The sequence below is a fragment of the Solanum stenotomum genome, chromosome 7, assembly GCF_019186545.1.
Source record: "Solanum stenotomum isolate F172 chromosome 7, ASM1918654v1, whole genome shotgun sequence".
In the NCBI taxonomy this organism is placed as follows: Eukaryota; Viridiplantae; Streptophyta; class Magnoliopsida; order Solanales; family Solanaceae; genus Solanum; species Solanum stenotomum.
This window is the reverse complement of record NC_064288.1, coordinates 51686310-51708900: the sequence shown is the minus strand read 5'-3', so window position 1 is coordinate 51708900 and position 22591 is coordinate 51686310. Positions and strand designations below refer to the sequence as shown.

General features: G+C 34.7%; 1 protein-coding gene across 1 annotated transcript; it reads right to left on the bottom strand.

The window, feature by feature from the left end:
• On the bottom strand, positions 1 to 13208 carry LOC125870813 (valine--tRNA ligase, mitochondrial 1). Its single transcript, XM_049551344.1, has 22 exons — positions 13044 to 13208; positions 12907 to 12957; positions 12767 to 12835; positions 12495 to 12554; positions 12071 to 12240; positions 11896 to 11968; positions 10714 to 10779; positions 10549 to 10632; positions 10325 to 10402; positions 9951 to 10034; positions 9767 to 9846; positions 9578 to 9635; positions 9195 to 9497; positions 8928 to 9098; positions 6434 to 6633; positions 5588 to 5993; positions 4855 to 5106; positions 4266 to 4766; positions 3625 to 3731; positions 2610 to 2709; positions 1523 to 1671; positions 1 to 433 (listed from the first exon to the last, which is right to left on the bottom strand). Exons 1-22 carry the CDS (start codon positions 13044 to 13046, stop codon positions 268 to 270), a joined length of 3231 nt encoding a protein of 1076 aa, XP_049407301.1. The 5' UTR covers positions 13047 to 13208; the 3' UTR covers positions 1 to 267.
• Positions 13209 to 22591: the final 9383 nt, after the last annotated feature.

The window sequence follows — 22591 nt, the reverse complement described above, 5'->3', positions numbered from 1 at the left end:
TTTTTATGTGGTCAAGGGCAAAATATTAGCGAATTGAGGAGGCTAGTATTAAGCCTATTCATATCACAAATTACAGAAATCACCTTGTCATCTCAAAATTTCAAGAATGGTAAACTAATATTAAAAATGCAACATGGTACACTAATAACAGCAAAATTTAACTTAAAACAGAATATTTTTTTTAAAAAAAATAAAAAATTCCCTGTAAAAGCTATAGGGGTAAAATGTGTTGAACAATCGAGGCACAACAACATGAAATTACTCCAATTATAGTGCCTCCATTTGACGTATGAGACGCTCGATATTTTCTTCAAATGATTCCAGTTCTTGCTTGAGGGCACCAAGTTTCAGTGTATTTTCTTCATGGACATTAGCACGAACTTTCTCTTTGTAGCCAGAGGTACTCATGGTTTTGGTTAAGGTTTCATATTGCCTGCAAAAGAAGAAAAAGTTGGTACAATGACAAATTGCACAGCTAGTAAACTTCACAATTTAAATTGACTCAAATTTCACGATATCTAACTTCAGCCCACTTTTGAACGAAAACAACTGAATGTCAAGAAGTCAAATTGCATTTATGCACTAATCTTCAAATGGATGCACTAGCTGAACAAAGTTGAGTACAATTCATGATTTTGGACTATCACTACGCTAAATTGATGAATATCCGGAAAAAAAGATAGTAATATCTAGTGAAAAATGTAAAGATAGATCTAGGACCTAACTCAACCCTAAAAACTAGCTTATGAGTGGAGGAGGATTGTCCTAGTCCATATAACGAGACCAATTATCCATCATCCCTTTTCCGAAATGGGACTTCTTAACACCCCGCACACTCAGACCTCGTTAACTGGAGCTTGGACAATACAATAGAAGGTACCAACATCGGTAAACAAAGAATTGGGATGGGCCTGGCTCTGAAACCATGTAAAAGATGGATCGTGGGCTTAACTCAACCCCAAAAGCTAGCTTATGAGGGGGTGATTGTCCAAGTCCATATAACAAGACCAATTGCCTATCCCTTTTCCGATGAGGGACTTCTTAACAAAAAAAAAAAACAAGACTGATCTTTTACACATTTTCCTAATTCACCCAACATCTTTCTCAACATAACTCAATGACTCCACGGCATACCTGATTGGAACTTTCCTCGAGTTTCAGTAACTCATAAAACTAAAGACAATCACCAATTTCCTGTTTTTGTAAGTTGAAATGTCTTATATACTGATTCAATCGACGTTGCTCAGTCTCTCCAAAAATGTTGTCGCACCCTATCAAATCCTCCAAAAATGTATTACTCTTGGAGGATCCGACATGCATCCATCAACATATTTGAAGTGTTCGAACAACATAGGATTCAACATTGCTTTTACTTCTCTTCTATACAAAAAGCTAATTTTATTTCATTCCCTGACAAGAAAAAGAGATAGTCTAGCTCCAAGGAAAGCAATTGAAAGGCACTTATTTATCTAGCCAGAAAATCATTTTGTAGTAATAGTCCAGTCTTCGAAATTTCACTTACTTCCTCGTCTCCTCTCTCTTCTTTTTGAGCCTTTCAACTTCAGCTTCAGGGTTAACGATAGTCCCCTTATCCTCGAGAAAAATTGTGATAGATTCATCCACCACTTCTGTCAGCCATTGAGTTGGAGCTGCATCAGTGTCACTTGAGACCTGATGAAGATAAATGCAAGAAATATAGATTCAGCTAAATGAGGAAAAATAATAAAAAATAACATGCATATTCCAAACTTCCCACCTAATAGCCACTGAAAAGTCGAGCTCATACATACTACATCAGTTAATGTAAATGCACTAATCTTTGCCGGTCCTCTCTTAGTGCTGTCAACATTTCATCCATCTGCAGAATTAATGTTCAAACCCCAATTTGCCTCACCAACCATTGCATTCCCCGATAAAAGATTGTACTAAACCGATGAACATAACATGAACTATGATATTTGTCAACAAATATGACTTATCTAATTCCACTTTTCCCTCAAAAGACAAAGGCTTCAATTGATCGTGTCCTCGACTAAGAACATGTTGGGGCAAGGTTGTTGTTGTTCATGACTTAATGACTGGCCATTAAGGATGCTTTTAAGGATGTTTGAAGACCAGCTTCATATCATGTGGAAGAGGAAAGGTAACAACTAAATAGGGATGTTGAAGATTCTCTACTTTTTGGGAAGATGAGGATGAATAACTTGTTTTTAATGCAATTGGAAACTAAGTTGCACTGACTCTTCACTTTCGATGCCACACCCGTGTCGGATTTCCAAAAATACACTACTTTTGGAGAATCCAACATGCACCAATTGACATTTTTGAAGAGTCTGAGCAACATAGATAGGAAAACAATAAAACTATTTCTTTAAAGTGTTGTTGTGCAACACACATCAAAACAGCATACATTGGTTGGACAATGTTTCCAGCTAATACTCACATTCAATTGAAAGACAAGTATAAGCCATTTTTCTCAAAACAGTTTATAAATAAGCAACATTAGCAAACTAATTTGTTTTCTTATTTCAGGACTGAGAAGACAACACAAAGAAGGCATGAAAAAGCCTTGAATCAAAGAGAACCAAACCAGACATAGAAAGAGATACCTTCAAAGATGACAGTGTAGTTAAAGTAGAAATCTCAAGTTCGCGGCTTTTTATGATCTCCACAATATCATTTGTCCGGCAAAGCACAAACGCTTCTCGCCTGCAGACAGCAAGATCACCACCATTAGTTTGGAAAGTTAAATGTCCTAATTGGATTTATGAAAAAGTTTTTTTCCTTCTCAAACCAAACTAGACTATCAAGACTTATAAAGAAAGCCTAACATGTAAGTCTCTTGCAATCATTAATATATATCAAGGGTGCATCACTGAATGAATGACTCACAAACACATAGTCAAACAGATAACAGCACACTGGTATCCTTCATCCAGGTGTAATACATCAAATATATCTAGTGGAATTTAGCATAGGTCCTCCAAAGTCTAAACGAAATTACAACTGAACAGAAAAATACCAATAGCAGCAGTATGAAAGCTGACGAAGTGAATTACAATCTTCTAAATATGGATAAGAAAGAGTGATACTTCAAACAACTTAGATGAGAGGTTGCATTAGGAATGAAGACATTAACTAATTCATAGATTGTCGATTATATCATGAAAAGGTGAATGGTTGAACCTTCTTTATTTGCATTGTACTCCCACCTCATTTGTGACTGCTTAAAGTGCTTCCACTTTTGAGAACGGATTTGCATTTCCACCACTTCCAAGATAAATTCAACCTTTTCACATCTCTAATAGTCAAAAAGCCATATTGAACAACGACTTATTCAATACCATTAAACACGAAATGGAATTAACATGCTCTTTATCCACCCTATTACTCTTTTTTTCCATTCACCTATGGTACTTCAACCATTCTTATGAGGACAGGTTGCACATGTTTACAAAATTTTGGCTTAATGCTCAACAGACAATAAATATTGAATGGCATTTATAACATAGACTTCACATACAAAGAGATTCCTGAAGAAAACCAGAAATACCATTTGAAATGGTTTATATATATGGAAATTATAAGTGATCCAGGAGACACAGGATACACCCAAATGTTTACCTTGCAAATCTCTCCTTTGGAGGCAACAATGCCCTCTTCGACCTCAGTCCTTTAACAATGGATGACACCTTTTCCATCTCAGCTTCCACATTATCATTATTCCAGCTCTGAAAAATTGAACAGACGTAAAGCAACATGGTCATTAGACAATATAAGAATCAAGTAGCAGCTGGCATGGAGCATTATATTAAGTCTTGTTTTCTACAACTAGACTCGTCTTGATAAGCTCGCACTATATTAAGTCCTGTTTTCTACTACTAGACTCGTGTTGATAAGCTGCTTGTTTCAGATCCTCAAGCAAGTTAACATATTTCAAATACGTATTCTTGCAAAATGAATTGTCTACATGGTTTCCTTTTCACAGATACTTGATGAGAAGTTTAACAACGTACATGCATGACTCTAAATTGGTTTTTCAGAAATAGATCATATACCTAAGTTTAGAGTAACCAAGACTCTATCATCATGCAAAACCAACAGCAAGAAGAAGAGGAAAAGAAGGAAAAGAAACTACACTTCAGTCCGAGTCAACTGAAAAGAAAAAGTTCACATCAAACCTTACTTAACAGTTAACAGCCACCAACAAAGGTAATATGTCTATTAGCAGTTCTAGACCTTTAAAATTTGTGATTAGATCATACCTCTACATATGAAGGATAATCACTTATCACTATAGATTCTTTCTTTATAGAATCCCCGCTAGCAGGAAGGCGCTGCCATAATTCTTCGGTGACAAAAGGCATAAATGGATGAAGTAATCTCAAGCCGTTATCTAAGCAAAGCCACAGGGTGTCCTGAGCAGATCTTCTTGCAGATACAAATTCTGGATTATCACCGGTAAAGTATGGCTTGATTACTTCTATAAATACATCACACAACTGAAACTGCCACCAAGAATATACTGCTGTTGCTGCATCGGAGAAATCATAAGATTCCAGGGATAAGACAGTTCTTGCTATGGCCTTGTTAAGTGCTGAGAGTATCCACTGACAGCTAAAAGGCATGTCACAAGGAACTATCTTTGTTGGAGGGGTGTAATCTTCACCCAATTTACTCATGGCAAACCTAATGGCATTCCACAGTTTGTTACACCATTGACGATACCCAACCACTCTCTGAATATCAAGATTGATCTTATCGGACTGGAAGTACAAATTAAGAAAGTTAACAATACCCAAAGAACGTCAAAAGAAACAGCTTATTAAATCTTAAGACACAAATGTGACAAACCTGCGCAGTGTATGAGACAAGGGCAAATCGAAGAGCATCTGCACCACATTCAGGAATACCATCAGGAAAGTCCTTCGCCTGTCCCTCTTTTGCCCTCTCAAATTCTTTTGCATCTAGGTTACCCTCCTTTAATCTTTTATGAAGACCATCAAGTGTGATTCCATTAATCACTTCAAGAGGATCAACAACATTTCCCAACGACTTCGACATCTTACGCCCATGAGCATCGCGGATCATTGGATGCAAATAAACCTGCAAATCATTGTAAAATGAATAGATTTGTTGTGATGACAGAAGAAACGTCAAGTTATATAACTACTTCGTGTAGATAAAAAATGAACTACTAAATATAACTTTCATAACCAATATCTCTACTTAATATTCAATGTCAAGGACTGAGACCAACAACAACAAACCCAGTGTAATCCCACAAGTGGAGTCTGAGAAGGGTAAGATGTACGCAGCCTTACCCCTACCTTTATGGGGTAGAGAGGCTATTTTGATTTGACCCTCGGTAACCCTCCTCCTTTATCCGGGCTTGGGACCAGCAATGTGAGCGAGCTCACAGAGTCAATTTTAAGGAGTGAAAAAACCATAAATCATGGAGCTACAACTATCTCGGTGAACATGATCCTTAAAATAGATTCAAAGAATCAAACTCCAGTTATAGCATAGCATAAAGCTCAATAAGAAAAAATGGTTTTTCATATGAGGGAGGATTAGGTTTGCTAACCTTTGAAAATGGTAGATCACCTCCCAGCTTTATTCCCAACATTACCATACGTGCAACCCAGAAGAAGAGAATATCATGTCCGGTTTCAAGAACTGAAGTTGGATAAAATGTTTTGAAATCTGCAGTATTATCTGGCCACCCCAATACAGATAATGGGAAAAGACCAGACGAAAACCAGGTATCCAGCACATCTGGATCTTGAGAGATCTCAACAATCTTCTTCCCCAAAAATTTCCTAGAAGCCAAATCTCGAGCTTCTTCTTCATTTCTAGCAACAATCCAGTGATCGTCAGACACACCAAATTCCTTCTGCTTATCATCACTCAGTGTGACATACCAAGCAGGAATACGATGACCCCACCAAAGTTGCCTTGAGATGCACCAATCACGAATATTCTCAAGCCATCTGCATGTTCACCACATAAGTCTTCATGACATAGAGGACAAAAGATTTTGAAGCAGATGATGCATCAAGAAATGAGAAAATGGCACAAAATATCCTGTTTAAAGTTCATTTTATAAAAGTATCTGTATTTAGTGTATCATTGAATCCATAACAAAAATCACAACCAAGTTTTTTGCATGTATGCATCGATGTCTGATCACTGATGAGATACTGACACAAAAGTAAATGATAGAACATCCATTGCCGCAATGAAAAAAAGACTATATCAAATAGAAGAACCTAAAACAGAGTCATTAGACCCATCAAAATACACCAGTGTACATATGTATAGGGTCGTGGAGACTAAATAGCACAAATTGACATCTCATTTGAGCCCTAGCATTTATTCATAATAAACATAATCAAAGTTTTTTTTTGGGGGGAGGGAGATCCAAAATTACCTTTTCCATTCAGCAGCATATTGCTTTGGGATAATCTCCAGTTTCTGATTATCCTCATCCACAACAGCATCCAAAGCCTGCTTGGCCATAATTTTGCAATTGACAAACCATTGAGGCTTTATGAGAGGCTCCACTACATCATTGCTTCTTGAACAAATCCCAAGGCGCATCTCATTATTCTTAGCACCCCTGTAGAGACCCTGTAATACATAAATCAAAGACAATGCATCTTAGCCACAGACAACTCAAATCATCCCAGGTCACTATTTTTGACTGATTCAAGTACGTCATAAAATCCTGAAGCCCAATTTTATGTAGCACAGTTTCTTCTAGGGGGTATCCTCAAATCTAACCCATACTTTCATAGGTCATAACTTAAGCACGATTCAAAAGTCTCAAGAACTCAGAGAACTAAAAGTGAGACACAATTTTATATATCGAAAAGAAAAAGTTGGAACTGTATGTGCTTTCACCCAATTCCAAGTAATTAAAATACTCAAAATACATTGTAATTTATGCTATGGAGTTCTACTAGGTTAGAAAAAAAACACAAACAGAAAAAGCCTGGGCTCTCGTTGAAACTGAAGTTCAAAAATTGAAGATCACTACCAAGGCTTCTGGAAATCAATTAATAGATCCTCTGCTACTGTGGCCCTGGCACAAAACTTGTTTCCATTAATAAGCTACACATGCAGCTGATGCCATTCGAAAGTGGCTCAGCCCAACATTCATTCACAAACCCTGTAGTAAAATAAGACTGCTCACTAGTTGGCTTGTAAGGCATTTATCTATTGTACCATTGGCTCTATCTATTCACTGAATTTATTTTATTGCAATTTATATTTTAAATAGGTCCCGTGATCATTAAAAATGTAGTTTATTAGCATTATTTGCAACAAAATTTGTATTTAGTTGTTCATGGATTTGACAACTTGAAATTTGTAAAAGTTGTGTAGGATAATTTTACTGTGTCTAAGCGTGTAAAACCTCTTGGATGGACCAAAATAGAAAATAACATGTACATCAGGACAGAGATTGTGATTCCCTATTACAACCACCACACTCAAAACTAGGGAGAAGTACAACAAGAACCTAAGGATAACATAGCTGGATCAACAAGTTTACATTTGATATACGCATTAAGGTCCTTCCAATCAATAATATTGAAAATATATGAAAAGCCTATAATTCGATGTACTTTTATAGTAATCATATGGAACATATCTAACATACCAAACAGAATAGTTAATAAGAAATAAACTAAAGCTTGTTAGCTCAGGTTGTACTTTTATATAGCATATATATATATTGTATGTTTGCATGTACGTACTTTAGTTCATACATACATAATATTGGCTTGCGTCGTACTTTCATATAGCATATATGTTTTTCATTAGGTACATACTGATAAAGGTTTTTGGTTAGGTACATAACTAATCTCTCTGTTATAGCAAATTGGAAATTCTATATGAAGTATACTTATATATTAGGCGTCCATTACCTCTGGAGCATAATGCTACAGAATGGTCATAAACACAATGCCCAATAGCATGTTTTAAGCATGGGCAACACATGTACAAGACAAATCTTACATTGCCAAAATGCTTTTTTCATTTGTGTTGATACATGCTGTAGAGCAGGAGATAGAAGAGTGGAGAGGGATAGCTAGGGGGGTGAAAGAAGGTAGGGCTGATATTGTGGTGAATCAGAGGAAAGGTCAGGTGGGTGAAAGGGACAGAGGCAAAGGGGTAAAGGGATGGGGAAAGCAGAAGATTGTGGTTCATAGAAGTTGAAGATATTGTCGTGGAATATGAGGGAAACGAATGACTTGAACAAAGAGCTTTCATCAACCCATCAATAAGATGACGGGTGTATTTTTAGAGAATCATCTATTAATGTAGTCTCTACTTTATTTTTTCTTTTTTGATGATGGTGAGGGCATGCTTGCACGCACCTCAACTATTCCATTACCTCCCACCAGCACAGGTGCAGGGTAACTCTATAAACAACGCTTAAGCAGATGAGAAGAAAACAACTAGTATTTTAACCTAAAACCTTATGATTCTCCCCACTTCATCTACATGTAGTTCTACTATTTATATACCTCTTATAGCTTTTTTCAAAGAATAATAAAAGTATTTACCTTATCAAAAAAATACCTTACATTTTGCAAGATATGGAATGTTGGTTTCAAATGGAGAGAGACTATGTAAAGGAGGACCAAACATTTATGAATATTATGTGTATGGAGTCCTTCCTACATATACTCATATTGGACACAAATGGGTATATACATGGATATCTCAGAAGCAAGTGGGTCCATCACATCCATGGATCCTCTTTTTTCCTTTGATGAAGACACATTCATGGATCTTTTATATGTGAGACAACATAAATCATCATAAATTAGAACAAATTTGTATATCAATACATGCATGCAGTCCATTAACATTTTATTTCCAGCTAAAACAGTACCGAAAAGTTATGAAGATACCTTTTCTTTTAAAGCTTCTGTCACAGCGACACGAGCTTTGAAACGAGGCATTCCTTCAAAGTCTGGACCAGCATTGCTATTTATATTCCCATCATCAGTAAAAATACTTATGAATTCTAGTTTGTGACGCTGTCCAACCTCAAAATCATTTGGATCATGGGCTGGAGTTATCTGCCAGGATATTCAAAGAATGGTCCATAAGCAATGATGAGTACTGGAGGCGCGGCAATTATTTCACCACATTCAGAACATAATGATATAGAATACCTTAACAGCACCAGTCCCAAAGTTCATATCTACAAGTATATCATCACAAACTATTGGAAGCTTTCTTCCATTGAATGGATGAATAGCAAATTTCCCATGAAGGTGACTGTATCTTTTGTCTTCAGGATGTATAGCAATTGCAGTATCACCAAGCATAGTTTCAATTCTGGTGGTCGCCACAACAATTTCACCAAGATCGCCTCCTAAGGGGTAAGCAAATGAGGTCAGCAACCCGAACTCCACAGGCTCTTCATATCCAGGAACATTCAGAAGTGTCCTCTCTTTGATGTCTGTATATTCAACCTACGAACAGCAAGTAACTTTCAACGGTGAATAAGGATATATTTGCTACAACATCTAAGACTTGATTCAGCATGACTCACCTCAATATCAGAGATTGCAGTACGCAAGACACAATCCCAATGCACCATACGTGGAGCCCTTGATAGATGATAACAAAAGTTAAATATAGAGCCAAAACTATTTCAAGAAACCTGCGCACTCAAGAATATGCTACACATGCACATAATGAGGAGATAAGGCAGACGAAAGAAAATGAAGGAGCTGCATACCTGTATATAAGACCTTCATTGGAAAGCCTAACAAATGCTTCAGTTACAGCCTTAGACCTTTTCTCATCCATGGTAAAGCACTGACTTCACAGAACATGTGTTAGAGCACAACAAATAAGAATTGTACAACTACTTCAGGATTTTCCCAACACAGGGAAGAAAAGGTTAAACTCACGATTCATACCTCACGAGACCAATCAAGTGACGCACCCAGGCGACGTAATTGCTGTAGTATAGTACCCCCATACTCATTCTTCCAATTCCAGACCTACAAAAACCTTAGCGAGTACAATTAATATTACAATTAACAAAATAAAGCTACATGTGCAAAGAATTGTTAAAATTAGCACTTGCTTTTCTTTATTTAACTCTTCCTAGACATCTTGTTCCAGACTGAGAAAGAGGCAAAAAATTGGAAAGATCTTATTTGCTTGAAAACAACAATTGGAAGGATATTATGGCCATTGAAGTGATTTTTATGGGAATGACAAACAAAATAATCATAGACTTCAAAATAAGCACTAGACGTGAAATAAGGTGATAGCAGTATATACTCACCTCAGCAACAAAGTTCTCCCGACCAATATCATGTCTAGTCAAATTCCTTTCTCGCATGATCTTCTTCTCCACAACAACCTAGATTCACCATCCACGATGCGCACTTAGAAAATAGTAGATAAACAGCATAAAAGACCATGTTATTATAGGTAAAGATAAACCGGATTAACTTAACACCCTAGAACAATGTTTGAAGTCATGATTTGATATGTTTGAAACACAACCTGAGTTGCGATCCCAGCATGATCCATCCCAGGGACCCACAAGGTATTGTATCCAGACATTCTCCGCCAACGAATAATAGTATCCTGGACACAACGGTAAAATATAAAATCTGTATAAGCGGAAGAACACTCAGAACTAGGCTCAGTGATTCTGAATTTTGATACCTCGATGGCAGCAGTGAGTGCATGTCCTATATGGAGAGCACCAGTCACATTTGGTGGGGGCAAGACCTGCATTTAGATGTAGAGGTTAGCAGCTCGGGAGAAAGAAATCCAAGCTTAGACCAGGAACACAGTAACAAACAAGATTTTCATTTCAGCTTATTTTCCTTCCAAATTGTTAATGCAATCTACCAAGTGATTGTCCAAATGAAAAATACCAGTTAAGTTCTTCACTGTAGTACTCTGTATAGAGTTATTTTACTTTTGGCTCCACATGAGCATTCACTTTAAGTAAGTAAATCAGAGTGTCATTGATGACATGGAATTCCATTCAGGCAGACATTTGGTGGGAAATCCAGGGAGAACGCAACTCCAGAAATTTTTGAGACAAAAAGTATTTTACACTTAATCTTATGTTCAAATGTATTCTTTGCTTTCATTTTGGAACAAATTGGCTGTTATAAATGATTTTGACTACCATGTAAGATTTTATTAGCTCACTGCAGAATCGTCTAACTATAGCTTGTTTCCCCAACTGAAATCACCAGCCACTATTGTTTCTGGTCTTAATAAAATTTCACCTTGTCCAAAGAGGGTAAACGAATTTCCCTCTTAACTGGCATAATAGCACCATCCACTGTAAAATCCTAGAGAAATGAGCTATTGAAATTGACAAAGTGTCCGAGTACTCCAGGATAATGAACAACTGAGGAAGGGAGAAGAGAATAGGTTTCCAAACCCACATCATGACACCAAAACAGAAAATGAGAAGTTAAGATTAACAAAACTGTCCGAGAGTACTTGAGGAAAATGAGCGACTGAAACTTCTCTTCCTCATTAGCAACTACTAAATTGTTTAGGGTACTTTTGTGATCCATGAGAAAGAGGGTAGAAAATAGGTTTCCAAACCCACCTCATGGAACCAAATCAAGTTAAGATAACAAATAAAAAGGTCTAGCTGTACGAACATAAATTCAAACATTAACATCCCAGTAAGTAAAAATTGTCAAATGCATGAGTACCAACATGTGCTTCTCCTTAAAATATTATCCTAAGAACTCAAACTACAAATAGTTGCATTTGTAGATGAACCAAGCTCCTTATAGATCCTATATGTCCTAGATATCATTCACGCCAAAATCATCAATTAGAACAACAGCACAAGAAGTCAGAAGATAAACTCACAATCACAAAAGGTGGTTTAGAGCTGTTTGGGTCTGCAACAAAAAAATTGGACTTTTCCCACCATGCATACCACCTAGTCAGGTTAGCATAAAGAATCATAACAGTGTGCTAACAATAGAATCTTTTTTTTGAATTAGTAAATTGAAAAGTTAAGGTAAGCCAATTTCAAACTCACGATTTCTCTACAGCACTGGGATTAAAAGTCTTTGCCATTTCTCGGGAGAGTTTCTTCTTCTCCCCCAGACGTGTTTCTGGATCAACAAAATCCTCAGGGTTCTCCTCTCCACCATCCCTTTTTGAGCTCTTCTTCTTAGCAGTCTTTGACACAGCGGAGCTGGCTTGTGCCTTAATTAATACAGATGAACCAAGTCAGAGAAGCTTGGAAAAGCAGAAATCATATTAGAGTAACAAGAAATTTCATAATTTCGTCATTGTCCAGACTTGCTGAACGTATTGGCAGTGGTACCAAGAGTTTGGCAATTCCTTTTCCTCAATCAGTCAGCATAACAGAGATAGCTAAGAGCCATTCTACCAAGCCATGCATTTATGAAGTACACAAGTATCAAACATAATTAGATAAATAAACAAAGTAGTTTTACCTGTTTTGCTGCTTCCGCTTTTTGTGCAGCCTTGAGTTTTTTCAACTCTTTCTCTCTAGCCTGCCAAACAATATACACAAAGGGACCACTTAGATATTTTGAATCAATCAATTAACTGAGTCAATCATAAGTTAGAATTGAATATCACTAAGAATAATGATTGTAACAAGGAATTGATCGTTTAAACGCCAAAACATGGTATCGAATTGCAATGGTTCACTGTGGGGAATCATCCATCACAGCAGAATCCAAAAAAAAAGTAGTCTTCAGACCTTTTCTTCTTTCTTCTTCTTCTTTTCCAGCTCTTCAGGTGTCAATTGCTTTCCTTCTGATGCTGCTGCCTATCAGATACTCAAAGTAAATAAAAAAAAGCTCAATAAAGGAAAATCACAATGTGTATCACAATAACTACCTCCGGTTTGCAATTTTTCACTGTCTCGTGTGATTTACTCTCCGACTCAGCCTACAATCATTTCAATTCATTCATATAAACCACAGAAAGTTTGAATTATCAGAAATGAAATCAATAAGTATACGAAAAAATCTCACCATATTATCGGGTTTAGAAGAGAAAATACGACGTCGTAGATAAGAAAAGTTCGTCGGGAATGGCCGCCGCCGGCCGATGTAGGTGGTGGACTGAGCTAGTGAATACTGGGAGGCTTTGACGAGTACCCTAAGGCAAGCCGTTATGAAATTTAGATGAAGTTCCAAAAAAATTGTCTGCGTGAAAAAAATGCGATTATATATATTCGGCCCAATATTTTGGGCTTAATAATGAGCCCAAATTGAGATTATTATGCAATTTTAAACAAATGAAACCAAAATAAAATAGATATAAGATTGGGGAAATTATCTAAGTACACAATTTATTTTGCTATATTTTTAGAAAATTTCTATCATTCGAAAAAAATACGTCAATCTCTACTTTCTCCTATTTTCGAATACATCACTTTACACGATTTTCGATCGGATACATTATTTTAGGCGATGTATCGAGACGTATACGATGTATTAATACGTTGAGTGATGTATCCAAAATCGAGATGTGATATATAGGGCCATTGAGTGATGTATTCAAAACTGAGATGCGGTGTATTGGAACGTTTTGAGATGTATCTGTATTCCACCAAATTTAAAGGATTTTTTGTAATTTGAAAATGAGTGGGGATAAGATGTAATTAGCTCTTAACACTATAAAATTGTGTAAAATTTCCTATAAGATTATGTAAGTATTAGGGGTAAGACGGATTCAAAATTTAAATTTAATGGATTTAATTTTTAAGATTTTTAGCATGAAGTAGTTGTAGTGTTGAAAGGATCATTTGTCAAATCCTCTATTTCGGGGTTGTCTTTAATGTTTGTCCCAAAAATTATGGTCTTTAATTTTTACCAATATTGCTCATTTAGTAAAAATTACGGACTAAATTATTTTTTAACTATGACCTAATTTCATTGGGCAAATTTTTTAGAGTGTGCTTTCCCTATGGCGTAAGTTTTGTGGTATGTTATTGGTGGGACATGATGTTTTGAGAACTTTGTTTTTTGTACATAATTTGTGCCACTAAACTTATGCTTTGAGGCATAACTTGTGTCACTGAAAATATGCTAGGTAGAATAACATTGTGAACTTATGTTATATGGCATAACTTGTGCCTTGGGACATAATCTCTCCTCTTAAGGCATAACTTGTGTCACTTAACTTATGTCATTGGACATAACTTGTGTCAACTTGTATCATTGAACTTATACCTTGTGGTTTAACTTATGTCCAGTGAAATTATTGTCTTAACAGATTTATTTTTTGTTGGGTTATGAAGGTGATTAGGGCGTCATGCGGAAGCTTACAATTGCAAATCATAGAGAGGGTAAATTAGATGACAAACAAAACTATTCTAAATACATATTAAAAACTTATATTGGAAAAACATAACCATACTGAGAGAAAAAATCTCCCCATAAACTAAACTCTTAAAGGACTACATTGTGGATGTTCTTATGTTATGTTATGAGAATAGTGATCTTCAATTTATAGATCTTTAAACTTTCCCTCTAAAGAAAGAATAAATCAAATATGAAAGAAAAAATATATTTTGCTTTCATTAAAAGTAAAAACATTTATATTAATGTTTTGTCTTTTCTTTTAGGAAAAAAGAAATAAACTTCAAATAAGGTAAGAAAATCAGGGTAAAACCCTAACAAATCTCCTTTTTTGGCTGGATTTTCTTGACAAAACTTAATCCATCTTTTTCAATTGCATGATAATCTTTGTTCTTCACATAGTCTTCATCACTGCTGCTTGTCTAAAAATAAAGTTTAAAATATATGGGTTAAAAATATTTTGTTTTATTTTTAAAACTGCAACAATAAAAATGTTGAAAATATGGTTTAAAATTTCTTCTCCACATGTAGCTAGACAAAAATTTTCATTATCATCAAATTGATTACAAATTAATTTGAAACTATCTTGAGCCTGTCTTCAACCTCTTGTTCAACCATTGGATCATTGGACCATGGGATCGTTGGATCGTGTGCTCTGATACCACTTATTGGGTTATGAAGGTGATTAAGGCGTCATGTGGAAGCTTACAATTGCAAATCATAAAAACGGTAAATTAGATGACAAACAAAACTATTCTAAAAGATATAATATTATTATAGTTTGGTCAAACGATCTACATATTAAAAACTTATATTGGAAAAACACAAACATATTGGGAGAAAATCTCCCCATAAACTGAACTCTTAAAAGACTACACTGTGGATGTTCTTATGTTATGTTATGAGAATAGGGATCTTCAATTTATAGATCTTTAAATTCTCCCTCTAAAAAAAGAATAAACCAAATATGGAAGAAAAATATATTTTTCTTTCATGAAAAGTAAAAATATTTATGTCTTATTTCTTTTAGGAAAAAAAATAAACTTCAAATAAGGTAAAAAAATCAGGACAAAACCCTAACATTTTTGCCATGCAATTTTCTTCTCTACCTAAGACATTTTTTGTGCATAAATGGCCAAATGACCCCTCAATCTATTAGCCAATTCTCAACTACACACCTAAATTTTACGGGGGTCCTATTACCCCCCCTGAGCCTTTTATTTTTGATATTTTATAACCTTTAAACGCTCAACTTTTGTCATTACCATACATACACATATGCTTGTATACACGCGCTAGGTGGGCCCACTTTCTTCAATTTTATTTTCCTATTTATTTCAGATGCGGTAGACCCCACTTTTTTTTAACTTATTCTTTTAATTAGGTTAAAATTCTCAATTCAAAACATAACCAACAACATGTCTACTCTTCAATTGAATATCAACCTTTCTTCTTCTTCTTCTACATTATTCTTAGCAAGTGGCTCAAACCACCTAGAAATATTATTAAGCTCAACAGTGATGGAAGTTGCGTTCAAGGAAGCTGTGGTGGAGGAGGGCTAATCAGAGACAACCAAGGCAACATGATGTTTGCTTACTCTTTAGGTCTAGGTCAAGGTACTAGCAACATGGCTGAAGCCCAAGCACTTCTATATGGACTTAAATGGTGTGTTAGTAGAGGTTATGATAGGGTTTGGGGAGAAACAGATTCCCTACTCTTAGTTAAATGCATAAATGGAGAATGGAGAACGCCTTGGAGATTGGACAAATTGATTCAAGAAGCACAACAAATAGTTGAATCTCATGGATTTATCATCAGTCATTGCTTTAGGGAAGCCAACAAACCTGCTGATAGATTAGCATCCAGGAGTTATAGTGTTGATGCAATACACGAGTTCAACTCTTTCTCTGATCTCCCGAGGGAAGTTAGGGGATTAACTAACACAGATAGATGGGAGCTCCCTTCCTTCAGAATGCAACAGGTTAAACCTTCTAATTTTATTTACGAACCCCCCTGAATCCTCTTTGTCAAGGAGTCACGTTAGTAGCGTAATAGCTAACTTAGACTCCCCCCTTCTTTTGGTGTTAACTTGTAGAGTTTATCTAACTCTAGTTCTACCCCAAGATCTTGTATTAAGTTTGGTATACCAAACTTCAAAATGTAACTTTTTCATATCAATGATCATTGGAGGCAGTTTATAAAAAAAAATAAAAAAATAAAAATTCTTAGCAAGTAATGTAAGTCACAGTGACCCAAGAATTGTTCTTTTCAAGATTACTTGCTCCGCCACCCAAATAATTTTAACAATGTCATTTATCATGTGATGTAATCTTCTAAAAAATAAATAAAATCGATCTTTAAATGAAAAAATGGATCTTGCAAATTGGTAGTTTCTAAATCAGTAAATCTTCAAGTTCAGATGTAATGGTGAAGGAGTTCGAGGAAGGTGAAAAGAATGGGTGTACATACGTTGTGGTTCTATATTTATGAATTGAAGAGGGAAATAACTTATTTTTGGGCATTGACATGGAGAAGAAATTTCAAGCTTCATAGCTAGATCTAGTTGACTTTGCAATTCTATATTGATGAGTGAGAAAAATAACTTTGAACCTTGAATCTAATAGCGAAATTTTTAGAGAATATTAGAAATTCAAAATGTTCAAGATTTGAAATGGAAGTTACCATTGAAGTTTTGAAATGGAAGTTACCATTGAAGTTTTGAAATGGAAGACAACGGTTCCCAAGCTTCAAGCTTTTTAAATGGCAGAAGAAAGGAAGAAGATGGAAGATTTGTGGGAGAAAAAAAGCTTAGAAATGCAAGTTGTAATTGAAAGCCTTAATTTTAGGCTGATTTGGACTTACACGTGGATTCCAAAATGCAGATAATATGTTTTAGATACATTCTTACGCGCCTAAGGGAGGTGTATTCACCTTCTTGGACAGGTCAACGTTTAAGGGTTACAAAATATCAAAAATAAAAAGTTTAGGGGGGTAATAGGACTCTCGTGAAGTATTGGTGTATAGTTGAGAATTGACTAATAGGTTAGGGGGGCATTTGACCATTTTCTCCATTTTCTTTTGTTACTTAAAGTGTTCAATGACAAAAGATAAAAATTACCCTAATATAAAAATAATATGTGCAAATCCTTGATGTTATAATTGTAATTTAGATCTAATATATTTTTTTAGATGTACGTATATATATTTTTACTATATATCAAAAGTTACGAATTCAAATAACGAACTGATAATCTTTCAAAATATTTTTTTTTTAAAAGGGAAAATGCATAAGTACCCCCCCAGCCTATACCCGAAATCCCAGAGACACACCTAACCTTTACTAAGGTCCTATTACCCCCACGAACTTATTTTATATGTAATATTCTACCCCTTTTTGGCCTACGTGGCACTGTCTTGTGGGCCCAGCGCATGTTGAAATTTTTTTCAAAGATAGTGCCACGTAGGCCGAAAAGGGGTAGAATATTATAGATAAATTAAGTTCGGGGGGGTAATAGGACCTTAGTAAAGGTTAGATGTGTCTCTGGGATTTCGGGCATAGGTTGGGAGGGTACTTATGCATTTTCCCTTTTTAAAACTTTGATAAAAATATATTTAAGCTAACTAGCTAAGCATGCTCTAAATGGTTTGGCTCAAAACTATCTGCAATCTAGATTATTTTTTCCACATCAAACACTCATATTGTTTCAATTTATATAATAAAAACATTTTCTTAGTCAATCAAAAAAATGACAACTTGCTAAATTAGAAAACGATTTAGTAACTTAAATATATTGTTTTATTCATGGTGAATATGTTATAGCATGTTGAAGATGAAAGAAGTTGATGATTGGAACATGTCTAACGAAGCTGACTAACGTGTTTACAACACTGCTGTAGAATTAGAATCCGACTAGAATTAGACTTACTTATATCGATTAGGATTATATTACAACTAGGATTAGATTATTTATAATTGCATTATATTATTATTATTATTATTATTATAGGTATTGTAATAGGACTCTAAGTATAGTTAACTTAGGACTTTACAATTCTCTACCTGTATAAGGAGTATGTACTCAACAATTTTAATTATCAGCATTGACAACTAAATATTATGACAAGTTTAAAAGCTTTATAACTAAATAAATTGTATAACAAGTTTAAAATATTTTGAAATTAATTTTTTTTGATGACAAGAGAAACTCACATCCGCTGCCCTTGAGGTGCGCACAGGGTAATACCCCTGCTCTTATGCAATAGCTCACAAACCACATAGGAGAGGTAACCCACACTAGGCAAGCTCAATGCGACGAGCTCGACCCAGAAGGCAAACCTCTTGCTTTCGCTGACAAGGGATTTCGAACTTGAGACCTCCAACATGGAAGTCCCAAGCCCAAACCACTGAGCCACCCCGAATCGAATCTATTCATAAAATATGCTATTTATGCCCTTAGTTTGTCCTTCTCTTAATTCCTACCTATAATATATAAATACATCGTCATATGCATTGAAATGTAGTTTTTCCACATTAATATGACGGATATGCTTTATATATTTTGATGATTTTTAGCTATATTATCTATATCTATATATATATAATAGGAGAGGTGATAGCGCCTACGTGTCAGCACCNAAAATCTAAGTTGTTAATGTTTTTTGCGTACACATAGAATAAACTCCATTTTAATATAATTGTTTGCAAATGAAGATATAAATCACACTAAGCAAAATTTGTGAATGACTTTGTGATAAAAAAAAAGTATGTAATAAATCTTAAATTGAGTCTCTCCTCAATTCGGACACTCAAATAAATAACTCATAACATCTTTGAAAGTTTGTTTTTCTAATCATTTTAAATAACAAAAGTTAAGCATTGTTACTAATTATGCCAAATTTATTAAAACATCAAAATATCACGAGTCTTACATATATACTTTTTTACTTGAGTATAGTAATTTTATATTTTCTTTTTAATATATTAGTTAACCATAATAAATAGAGTTACGTGTAAACTAGAATTGACAAACGTGAATATTACTAGTGTTTGGGAGAAAAAAATTATGAAAATAACAATGAAAAAAGCAATCGCCCATAAATTAATAATTTTTTCTTCGATTAGTACATTATTTCTTATGAGACAAAAAGAAGAAGAAAGATAGTCATAAAATTTGACTTCTGTGCACATACTGTGCACATAATAATGATAATATTTGTATGTAAATTGTAATCCTATCTCACTTAGTATATGTATAAATATAAATTTATCTCATTATTTTTATTTTTGCTATTTTCATTTTTCGAATGTATGAATTATTGATTGGTCAACATATTACTCCATATAATATAGTTAATTTAACAATCATTTTATAAAACTTACCTTTAAAAGTTTGTGACATATTTTTATCATACGTGAACTTTCATTTCATCCATCCATCCATCTCATTCCAATACAATGTGTGACATGCTCATCAATCTCACAAATTTTTGAATTACTCAACAATATGCATAAAAATATCTCTCCCGATAATAACCTAAATATCAATCCTAACTTCCATGTCTGCCTCATGAATAGTCACCGAATATAAGCAAATAAACAACGTATATTAACAAATAATAAAGCTTGAATTAATAGTGCATTCAAATATCTCTATAACACTCAACCTCCATAACAATATTTATTAAAAATAATTTTTTTATGTTATATTATATTTTTTGGTTTTCCACTTACATCAACATTCGACTATTCCGAATTCTCTCCATTAAGGGAGAAGCGTTTCAGATCAAGACTCGTTCTCTCTATTTGGGGGAAACATTTCTTAATTAGAACTCGAACTCAAGATCGAATAATGCAAGATGCTACTCTCGAATAAAAAAAAGGAAAAAAGAAAAAGAGAGGCCACTACTCCTATTTTTATGTAGAAAAAGATTTTGGTCTTGATTTTTATGTGTTTAATGTTGGAGATGACTTTAAAAGAAGCTTTATCTTCACATGATTCCATTTTTTGGAAAGAGGCTGTAAATGATGAAATGGAATCACTGATTTCTAATAAAACTTGGAAGTTAGTTGATTTACCACCGGGTTGTAAAAGAATTGGTTGCAAATGGGTCTTAAGAAAAAAGTTGAAACCGGATGGATCTATTGATAAATATAAGGCTAGACTAGTTGCAAAAGGTTTTAAACAACTAGAAGGCCTAGATTTTTTTGATACTTTTTCTCCGGTAACAAGAATTACATCCATAAGATTTTTAATTGCTATGACTGCAATTTTTTATTTACAAATTCATTAATTGGATGCAAAACATGTTTTTCTAAATGGAGACCTAAATGAAGAAATTTATATGGATCAACCCGAGTCTTTTGTTGAAGCAGGCCAAGAAAGCAAAGTATGTAAATTTACTAAATCCCTATATGGCTTGAAACAGGCACCAAAGCAATGACATGAAAAATTTGATTCTTGCATGATTGAAAATAATTTTAAAACAAATGAGTCTGATAAGTGCATATATCATAAGTCTTGGAATAATTCACATGTGATTATTTGCCTATATGTTGATGATTTGTTGTTCTTTGGCTATAACATGAATGTTATTGATGAAGCTAAAAATATTCCTAGAAGCCATTTTGATATGAAAGATCTTGGTGAGGTAATTTTATTCTTGGAATAAAAATAACAAGAACATGTGAGGGAATTTTCCTTTACCAGTCACATTATGTTGAGAAAATTTTGAAAAAATATAACTTTCTTGATTGTAAGCATGTTGCTACTCCTTTTGATTTAAGTGTTTACTCTGTTGAAAGTGAAAATGATGTAATAAATCAAAAGGAATATGCTAGCATAATCGAAAGTTTGAGATATGTGACTCATTGCACTAGGCCTGATATTGCAATGCAGTAGGAGTACTTGGCAGGTTTACAAGCAAGCCAGGTAATGAACATTGATATGCTATAATAAGAGTTATGAGATACTTAATTGGAACAAAAAATTATGATTTATTCTATAAAATATATCATGCTGTACTTTAAGGCTTTTGTGATGCAGATTGGAACACATTATCAGGTGATTCCTGTTCTACCACTGGTTATGTCTTTACTTTAGGTGGTGTTGTTGTTTGTTGGAGACCAAAAAAGCAAATTATAATTGCCAATTCTACCATGGAGGCCGAACTAATTGATTTAGCTTCAGCTAGTGAGGAAGCGAATTGGTTAAGAGATTTATTATTTCATCAAATATCTTATTTTGAAAAACCAATTCCTCCTATTTAGTTCATTGTGATAGCATCGCTGCAATTGGTAGAGTTCAAAATCGTTATTACAACGGTAAGTTCAGACCTATAAGGAGGAAACATAGTAATGTAAGATCGTATTTGACAAATTGTACCATTAATGTTGATTATGTCAAATCTTGTGATAATCTTGCAGATCCTCTTACTAAGGTCTTAACGAGAGAAAAGGTCTGGAGCACAACGAAGGGGATGTGATTGAAGCCTATAAATCCTCGAGTCATATATGAGGAAACCCAACCCGGGGACTAGAGATCATATAACCAGTTCAAAGGGAAAACTAATCATATGATGACTTGTTGTGAAAAATACACTATCTTTTTATTCCCTCCCTATAATGTGAGTGCATTGTTTCATGTAGTGATTTGTGAAGGTTGAGTTGATAAAACTCTTAATGAATATGTGTAGCCCATATGGGTGGAGTGTTAAGCTTACAGGAGCACTCTCGACAGATTTCACCTATGTGAGTGTGGAAGTAGGTCGCTTCCTATGAGAATTGGGCTTATTCTCAAAAGCACTCATGAAATCGGGATAACACATGGCCATAACGCGCTGGCTTTTAAAGCTCATGTCAACACCTTGATTATTATGTGTGGACAGTGATATTTTATTTCCCTTAAGCAGTCATAGTTCAAGTCTGAGGTCACTACGACTCTAGATTAAAAATTACTGTTTCACTAAGTGGAGATTCAATGCGGAGCACACCTTCATTATGCATAGTAATCTTTCTTCAGCTAATGGACTCTCTTATCTAATATTTTATTAAAATGAGTGGAGGATTGTTTGGTTTGTTAGCATTTTAATATTAATATTTTATTATATTTTTATTATATTAATTTGCACCTTTGCATTATAATTTCGTCCTTTTGGCAGCATCTTCATTTTGCCGTAGAAGGCATTTGTCACCCCCTCTCTTTATTTCATTCTTTATT